General features: G+C 36.3%; 1 protein-coding gene across 4 annotated transcripts in view; it reads left to right on the top strand.

Moving 5' to 3' along the window:
- Positions 1 to 5,158, top strand: part of LOC107566297 (glycerol-3-phosphate acyltransferase 1, mitochondrial-like) — a 30,467-nt gene extending 25,309 nt beyond the window's left edge. For all 4 annotated transcript variants that reach the window (XM_016251715.1, XM_016251730.1, XM_016251706.1 and 1 more), the window contains 6 exons: positions 227 to 375; positions 2,509 to 2,586; positions 3,417 to 3,548; positions 3,775 to 3,964; positions 4,260 to 4,318; positions 5,022 to 5,158. In XM_016251715.1, coding sequence (XP_016107201.1) covers positions 227 to 375; positions 2,509 to 2,586; positions 3,417 to 3,548; positions 3,775 to 3,964; positions 4,260 to 4,318; positions 5,022 to 5,138 — 725 coding nt within the window. In that variant the 3' untranslated portion in view covers positions 5,139 to 5,158. The remainder of the gene's footprint in view (positions 1 to 226; positions 376 to 2,508; positions 2,587 to 3,416; positions 3,549 to 3,774; positions 3,965 to 4,259; positions 4,319 to 5,021) is intronic.
- Positions 5,159 to 9,516: the final 4,358 nt, after the last annotated feature.

Below are 9,516 nucleotides of genomic sequence, written 5' to 3' on the forward strand. Positions count from 1 at the left end.
TACTACATAGACACTCAAACTGGTCTAACATACACACACACACACACACACACACACACACACACACACACACACACACACATTGGATGCATAAAGAATTTTACAACGACTGATTACATATTTCTTGTCAAAAATTGTACTTAGTAATGTAATCTGTAATGTAATCTGAAATATTTAAGAATGACAAACTCTGTGTAATGTAACTATGCATATGTATGTGTGCTAGCTTGCAGTGCGCTGGCCCTGCTGAGAGAGCAATCTGCAACTTCAGTGAGTGAGCAGAATTCTTCATCCACGCTGCTCAGCCAGGAGAGACTGATCCGCAGAGCTGCAGGCCTCTCCCACTTTCTGTCCAATGAGGTGGCAGTAGCGCTGGTATGCCCTCACACCACTGTCACTTAAGTAGCACCACCATCTAGTGGTTGATTATAATGTCAAGCAAAACTTGCTGACTTGCAACTTTTGAATCAACATGGATCAACATTAAAAATTACAATTGTAGCAATCCCTTGGATTCAAGAGCCTGGACTGATGCTTTAGGTTCCCTTAAATTCACCACGACAATGCGATGTATTCAAACAGCATCTTTATTCCGTACACTTTGAAGCGACTCACAACTCCCCACAGCACCGTGAAAACTGTATTAACACGTACAAATGACAAAATTCATAATTCAAGCAGACTCATGAACATGTTGAATTGCATAAAATAAGCATCAAAACGTTTACATTGCACAACAAAACATGCATTCATACATGTATTACAATCAACATACCTTGCTACGCTCACCAAGGAATGCAGATCAAATATGATAATCCTTTCGTCATCATCAGACACATGTCAAGTTCACTTCAAAATGAGGCAAAGTATAAAATCCACATTAAAACAATGGCTACGTTTACATGCAACCAAATAACCCGTTTGTAATCGGATTGATGGCTCAATCGGACTGAAAAGCCTTCATGTAAACCCCTTAATCGATACGATTGAGCTCGATTGAAGGGGGTGGTTTATTCCTTTTCTAATACGATTGAGAGTGCATGTAAACACTCAATCGGATTGAACCCCGAAACTGAAAGCACTGTGCATGTGCAATGACGCAGAAATAGCGTTATGACGTGCAGAACGAACTGCACTTCCTTTTGAATAAAGTGTTGTACAAATGCGTGTCCTGTCTTTATAAAACTCTCCTTTCACTCAGCAACTGTGAAGTGGAGCAGGACAACCTCCCACCAGTCCTTGTTTTGGATTCTCATCCACAGGCAACCCGTTTTGGGCACGGGGAGGGGCATTTTTTTGCGTGATAAATATGAGCACCACTGGATTTATCCATAAATGGATAAATATTAATTCTGCTGTTAAAAACAAATAAAGAAGCCTTGTAGGGGTGTTGGTGATTATGGGCAAACAGTGAGAAACTCCATATTTGTGCAGTGTGCGCATGTAAAAAAAAAATAAAATAAAATTCAGATTTGAAGCTTGTGACATATAAACACGCACATCAACCCGATCACTTTATTTAGCATTCATGTAAACACTACATTCAGATTCATCAATCGGAATGAATTCAGTCCGATTGAACCAAAAATTGTGCATGTAAACGTAGCCAGTGTAGGCTCAAACAATCACTGTCACCGCCCACCATCTTATTAGGTTTACAATTTCAGCACAAGTGTTTGTGATTTCTGGTTACAATACATACACACACACACACACACACACACAAAGTACAACAACATTCAAGATACAGAAAATTTGAAAAGTAAAAGAAGTGCAAATTAAATTACGCAAACATCTTACACAGTTCATACAAGCTTCTTACATTAGGAACATGAATACAGTATTTCAAATGGCCCCTTATAACAATTTAGGTGAAATTCAGAACAAATAAAATGAATATTGGCACTATAGATTAAAAGAGCTTATCGTCCTGTATTGTTTTGTGCATAACCACACTTTAATGGGGGGTTTGTAAAGTTTGTTTTATCTGTTAAATTTCTATGGATTTTATGGGAATGAGGACTGTTTTGCAACAAAGCCACTTTTTTTTTATTTTTTATTATTGAACCCTGAATGACTTTTCTTATATGTCTGCACAGGAATTACTCCAATGCATATTTTAGAACAACTTGACTAAGCTGATTGAGAACAGTTTGATCTCTTGAAGTGAAACAGAGATTTATCGCATAGTTTATCACATTTTACTTGTATTCGCTTAAGCAAAAAATAATAATATATATATATATATATATATATATATATATATACTTTGTTACAGTGAAGAGAAACCGTAATAATTCAAATGGACTTGATTGTCCTGAAAATAATGTCACTACACAAAAATATTCGGGGTCCTAATAGTTAACAAACAAGCAACCATAAATGAATAAATATTTGTTAATTTATTTTTACTGGTTAATGTTTCAATTTAACAAAGACTGTGTAAAAGAAATACTCAGTCATTGGCAAATCATTCAAGTGTATTTATGTTGTCTTTACTCTCTATAGCCTTGTCAGACTTTGTACCAGGTCTTCCATGATGCTATCACCAGGTTAATCGAGTATGGTGTGCTCATTGTTGCTGAGGTAAGCTGTGTCTACTCTTCTTTGTCTTATTTCTCATTTGAGACTTAAAGTTTTGCTGTTGGCTTATTCTAATGACATGATTGGATTTTAGGTGGATTCCTGAAGATCCTATGATCTCATTATTGCCAATTCATTACTGACTTTCTGAATGAGAGTGAATACTGTAGAGTATAAGTGTTGAAATTATTTGTGTCTACGATACATTGCGATGCGGAAGATGCAGTAATGGACCATAATCGATTATAGCCTACTACATCATTCACATACGCGCTTGTCATGCAAAATAGATCTTTGCATTAGTGTGAATGCAGCCTATTAAAGCTGCCACTGTCTATGATGTAATCAGTCATAATCAAACAAAAATAATGCTGAGGAAAAAAGAAAAACCCATGACTATGAATGTCTGTAAACTTTCGGAAACTTAAAGCACTCTCTTGATACAGAAAGTATTTTTTGTTTATCACTTGTAATTGTCTATTTTCCCCTTTATTACTTCATATTTGCTTGTATGTTTTGAAGCTATTTTGGGGGGGGTTAAATTCTTAATAATTGTTTTGATTTATTATTAATTTGTAATTATTTTAAAAAGTTGCCGGCTTATATAATTTACTAAAATTGCACAAAATAAATTTGTAATAAAATCGTGATGCATAGTGTAATCAAATCGAATCGTGAAACCAGTGACGATTCACACATCAAATAATAATTGTGCCTAATATTATATTATTTGTGGGTCAGTCATTAATTAACAATAATCAATAGTAATTATTTTAGAAAAATATTTGACTGAAAAATGTTTCTTAAAATCATCTTTATGTTCTTGTGTTCAGGAGGACCAGGAGGAGTTGAGCCCTTCTGAGGAGCCTTGGCCCAAGAAGTTTCCAGAGGCTCTTGCTTGGCGAAGTGATGAAGATGAAGAAGACAGTGACTTTGGAGATGAACAAAGAGACCGTTACCTGAAGGTCTGAAACGTATCAATCTATAAAAGCATGACAACTTATGAAAGTGGTCTATATTTCAGGTTATTTAAAAAATAAATAAATACATTCCCTTGTAGAATGATGTTCCAACAGCCCACTACACAGCTGATGCAGAGTTTCCGCACTATTTTAAAACCCCTACATTAAACATCTTAGTAGAAATATTGCCATTACATGTTGTTAAATCCAAATGTGCTTTTTATTTTAGGTGAGCCCATCAGCTGAGCACCAGGAATTTTATACTTTTCTGCAGAGGATTCTCACTCCGGTGATGGAGGCCTATAGTGGTGCAGCAATCTTTGTACACAGCCTGAGTTCGCCCATGTCAGAGAGAGAGTATACACACAAGCTTTTCAAGTATCTGCTGACACGTACAGAGAGAGGAGTGGCTGCATATGGTGAGCAGCCGGCACTTTCCATTTCTTTGTTTGAGCGTGTTTTTCCTCTCCCACCTTAAAGAAAACCCAAAACGTATTATTCCCCTTAATTATTCTTTCCCAGCACCGTCACATTTATCTTTTAATGAATGTTATTTTTATCCATTTTGCCATTACTCATTCTTGACCTGTATTCATGGTTCGTTCATATCTTCATATGGTTAAGCACTTTGAGTTATAATCTTGTAGGTGTTCTAGATATGAATGTATTGATATTGATGACACTAATTGTTATGTGCTTTTTTTTTTTTCTTAGGAGAGAGTGCCACACACTACCTCGTAAAGAATACAGTGAGAACATTTAAAGAGCTGGGGGTGAGAGAGCATTCCTCTGACATTTGTGCTTAAAGGTCGAACCTATTGATAAGAGAGCCTATAAGTGGGCATGAATTTCCACCGACTCAAAAGTCATCACTTCCTTATGTTCAGATGTGACAATGCACATGTTTCTCATCCTCCACTTCTTGCATCATCAATGCAGTCATCATTTATTATCAGTGAATAGCAAATTACAATTTTAATCCGTTCATATGACTTCAGAAATTGCTGTATGGGCTGCTTTTTTCATATTTACTTTTTAGGCAGTTTTTTAAAGTTCTAAACTATATCCTCTCATTTTATCTTTTGGGTTTCATAGATTAAAAAAATAATGTTAAAGAAATGAAACAACATACGAGGGTCAGTAAATTATGTTGAACTAACCCTTGTAAAGCAATATTGCAGTTAATTTTATTCATTTATCTTTGAATATTTTAAAAGCCATTTTCTATTTTTAAAATGTTTATGTACTTCAGAGATTACAGAACAATGTTGACATGCAATGCTTTTTCCTTTTTTCTTTACTTTTTAATAAGTGAAAGTGAAACTGAAAGACATTTTTGAAAGAACTAGAACCACTGGTCTAAATTTAAAACAAGAAAATTAATTGAATGTGCACATACTATTCTTTCCTCTTTTTTTCTTTCTGAAGAACTTTCTGTGCAAGGACTGAAAGAATCATGTTTTTTGTGTTTCACAGGTGCTTAAAGAGAGACGAGAGGGTAGTGTGTGCTGTCTGGAGCTGAGCAGCACTTTTTTACCTCAGGCCAACAGGAACAAACTCCTGCACTATATTCTGGGTTTCGGTCTGCTGTGAGACATTAGGACCATCAACACAGCTGCACGGCTTTCCACCCCACTTAAGGGCTTTTTACTGGCTAATCATGACTGTCAAAGGTGCTATACTAAGGAAAGCTTTACCTGGAAGTGCCTTCACCAAACGCCTCATACTAGACTTAAGTTAGTCTTCCCTTTCACTGTAAACCCTCCACTTCCGCACTACTCAATACTCAAGCAGTTCTCTCAGCCCTTCCGTTTACTTCCATTCACACAATACTGTACCCGTTCTGCCAGTATTCCAAGGCTGTGAGTTCCAGGGCTTGGGAAGTTGTGGAATTCTCTTCATTGCATATTGATTTAGTTATACTCGGCTCTAAAATGTTTTTTTTTTAATCCTTTCCAGTAATCTTGGGCTGCGTTCCAGTTTGTTTTTTTATGCCCTTCACAGTCGCAAACTTCCCTTGGCCTCGTTTACTCGGATGTATTGATTACGTTGCATGAGGGCCCACTTCTGGCGGAACACTTGCAGTGGGTTGAATTGAAACGTCCTAAGCCAGGGATCCTCAAATCTGGCCAATTTCCTGCAGAGTTTAGCTCTAACCCTAATCTAACACACCTGAGCATGCTAATCAATGTCTTCAGGATCATTAGAAAATCATAGGTAGGGGAGTTTGATCAGGGTTGGAGCTAAACTCTGCAGCGCATTGTCCCTCCAGGCCATGATTTGAGGAACCCTGTCCTAAGCCCTTGATCACTTAGAATCCGCTATGGAGTTGGTTTATTGTTTAATTTTTTTCCCCTTAATAATTTGTTTGGTGCAGCATTCTATATGTATATAGGTATGCTTGGGCTGTTATAAATGTTTAAAAATAATTATAATTTATGTCGAGGGTCTGTCCATATGAACTTTCCTCGTCCACTTTACGAAGTGGAACACACTTCAGAATGGCAGTGGGGATTCCCCCGAGGGGAAGTACTTAGTGAAGTTTGCGAGTGCGTGTCTAAAAGTGGAGTGGATGGCAGCCTTGAACTACAGGAAAAGTGAGGGAAATTCCTTGGTCAAAATGTGTGGGAGCCTTGGTAGAATATATAAGCTTTATGAGAGCAGCTCAAATTGCTGAGTTGTAAATTAGATTTGAAGTGACATTGAAAGTGTTTTTGAGATTGAATAAAAGCTGTGAAGGTTTGTAAAGTTACACACAAGGCATATTTTAGCAGTTTGCACAAATTTGTTCTCTGTGTGTCAATATGGCCGCAAATATTCAGGTTAAAATTGCAATAAAACATCTGTTTTGCTACTTAATAAATGCTGTGCAGTATATACTGCATACTTCCTGTAATTTGAATCAGTTGGGATTATTCCACATTTAAAAAATTATATTATCATGTTGCATTATAAATTGAAATTTTTTAAAATTAATCAAAAAAATCAAGAAATATAAAAAATCACAGCTGATGTTATTTACTATTCATTTGACACTAGTAACGCAAGTTCAAGCGCATTGTATCGTGAGATGCAGTGCTTCATGTCGAATAAGCTCTCTTAATGCTTATTTATATGGCTGAATTAATGCTGCTCTGTGGCTTCACATAATTCTGTATAAAGATGTAATGCTGAATAAAAGCCAGATTATGCCTGCTTTGACCCACCTCAGCCCATAATATAAAAGTATACAGTTGTCATTTTTATGCAAATGCATTTATGCCACCTATGAGTTGCATTAAACAGTCTGTGTAAAGACACCTAAATGCCACTACAGAAACACTTCTATGCTGCCTTTGCAGTGTAAATTTGGCATTATACAGTATAATTCAAATTTTTGCAAATAGGTAATCTGTGTATTCTATGTGCATTGGTCAAATGTAATACAGCAGTAGTATACTATTCTGAAAACAGCCAACGTTTTTGAGTTGAAGGAGGCAGAATAATCGACAAAATGTGATTCCTGACTCTTCTGTACATTGTGTGAATGTGTTCAATCAGCACTGAAGATTGTATGTTTGAAATTCACTTGAATTTCATTGTCATTTCATTCTGTTACACTGTGGAAGCTTCTGTCACGAAAACAAATTCCTCGTATGTGTAAACATACCTGGCAATAAAGCTCATTCTGATTCTGATTCTGATATAAACAGCCATATGCATTTCTCTCTCCCAGCAGACGGCAATAAGATGTTTTTTTTTATTAGTTGCCTGTCCATTAATGCAGTCATGTACTCTCATCCCAAGTGAAGTGTGGTCAGCAATCGATCAATAGATCTTTTTTGTGCTGTGAACGATATATATTTGAGGTGTTATTTTAAACCATTCTCAGAAAACAAAGATTAACGCAGTCACATTTAATGTTCTCATATCAAATGCATGTTTTCCTCAACATTTTTTAGTTAGCCTTGTATATATTAGTTGAGATCCTACAGTTGTCTTGTGGGATTGGGGAGTTTACTAAATCATATTCTGTTCACTTATCTGAAAGCTGTAAATCTATAGAAGAAAGCATTTATGCTGTTTTTTTTTTGTTGTTGTTGTTTTTGGCATGTTGTCTGAGTGATGTGTCGTTTAGTGCAAGGTTTCCTCAAACTGCGGTTTGCGAGATGGTGAAAAGTAAATAATTCAAAACTCAAAAATGATTGGGGAATACCTGTTTTATTACAGTAATATTGAAAGACGAATGACACCAACAGTGAGGTCATGTTTTTTTATAACTCATTTTTTTCTGTGGTTTCATGCACTGTTGCAGATATTAAATAAATGAATGTTAACAACTAGTAGACTTCATTTTCTAAGTCTAAGCAATGTTACTTTGGATTATTTGATATACCAAAATTCAGACTTGACCATAACTAAATGATGTGATCACACAATATTGTGCAATGTACATGAAGATAATCTTTACAACCTCTCAGAATTTTTTTTTGTCCAAATCCCTGAGTTCCACACAAGAACATCTATTATCTTTGTTGTTATTGTATTTATTATCCCCACAATGGTCTACCTGTCAGGTCTCCCAGTGTGACCAGCTTCCAAGAAATCCTCTAAAATCAGCAAGGCTGGAAGACCGGCTAATATTGGAAAGCCATTTGTGCTGGTTTAAGCCGTTTTTTTCCAGCAGGGAATATAAACATGCAGAGTTTCAAAGGGAGGGCATTTAAAAAGAGACGCAAACTCTGCCCACAACGACGGCAACAGTTTAAGGAGGGCACTGAAGAAGAGTACCTCAAAGAGAACACTTCCACAATGAAGAACCAATGCAGAGGTCTGAGTGTTATTCTGCCCAATAACAAAGAACTGAGCATGACTGTTGGGGTGAGTGAAATGGATTTATACTTCCTAATATCACAATGATATTTTAATATCTGACATGGAGTGCCACTTTAAGAGTCACAGCCTCTTATTTTTGTTAGTAAGTTATATTAAGTATGATTGATGTTGGATGTTATAAAATCTTTCCATATATTTTGCCTTTGTGATGAACATTTATTCAGATTTCCGACTTATTAAAGTTACAGCACTGCTCAAAAACAGCCTGAACTGGCTTTCTGGTTAATTTATTTTATACGTCGCTTGTCTTACTGTTTAGCATCTCTGTATTACAGCTTAAAGACAGAGGTCAAGACGTGTTCAAACAGCTGTTCGAGCTACTCGGCACCTCAGATCTTACCCTCTTTGGTCTGAGTGTGGTAAAGGGTCTGTTTTCCTTTTTTTGTTTATGTATGTAAAACTGCTGACTAAGCCCTTTATGTTAGAATGATTTAACTAAGGGCTGAGCTTTGCATAAAAAACAAGAATGAAGGGAGTACCAGCTCTGTTTGTCTAAACCAAGGTAGCCATTTCAACTTTTCTTGTTCATTCCATTTCATTTAGACAATCAACCCCTGTTTTTGGATCTGGAGCAAAAATTGTCCTTGTATCTCCCAAAGTCCTGGAGAAAGAATACATCAAAGGTAAAATCAAGCTCAAATAAAGCGGTCATGTGAAAAAAATAGGACACCCTATTGAATTCCATGGTTTTCTGTATCGGGACATAATAAAAAAAAATTAAAAATCTGGTCCTTGGCAGGTCTTAAAATTTGGAAAATAAAACCTCAGATGTACAACAACACATGACATATTGCACCATGTCATTATTTATTTAACACAAATAAAGCCAAAATGGAAAGGCCATGTGTGACAAAGTTAGGACACCCTTACTGTTAACAGGAATTAAGAGGGTAATTAGCAGTCAGGCACTGCTAATCAAATGCCTTTGATTAACTGATCATCAGTAAGAGTAATAAAGAGTCCTCTGTAAAAGCAGACGTTTTGGCAGTTTGCTGGTCTGGAGCCTTCAGGTGTGTGTTAACACAATGCCAAGGAGGTAAGACATCAGCAATGATCTTAGAGAAGCAATTGTGATTGCCATCAATCTGGGAAGAGT

The sequence above is a fragment of the Sinocyclocheilus grahami genome, unplaced genomic scaffold (assembly GCF_001515645.1).
Source record: "Sinocyclocheilus grahami isolate Dianchi unplaced genomic scaffold, SAMN03320097.WGS_v1.1 scaffold26.1, whole genome shotgun sequence".
Classification (NCBI taxonomy): Eukaryota; Metazoa; Chordata; class Actinopteri; order Cypriniformes; family Cyprinidae; genus Sinocyclocheilus; species Sinocyclocheilus grahami.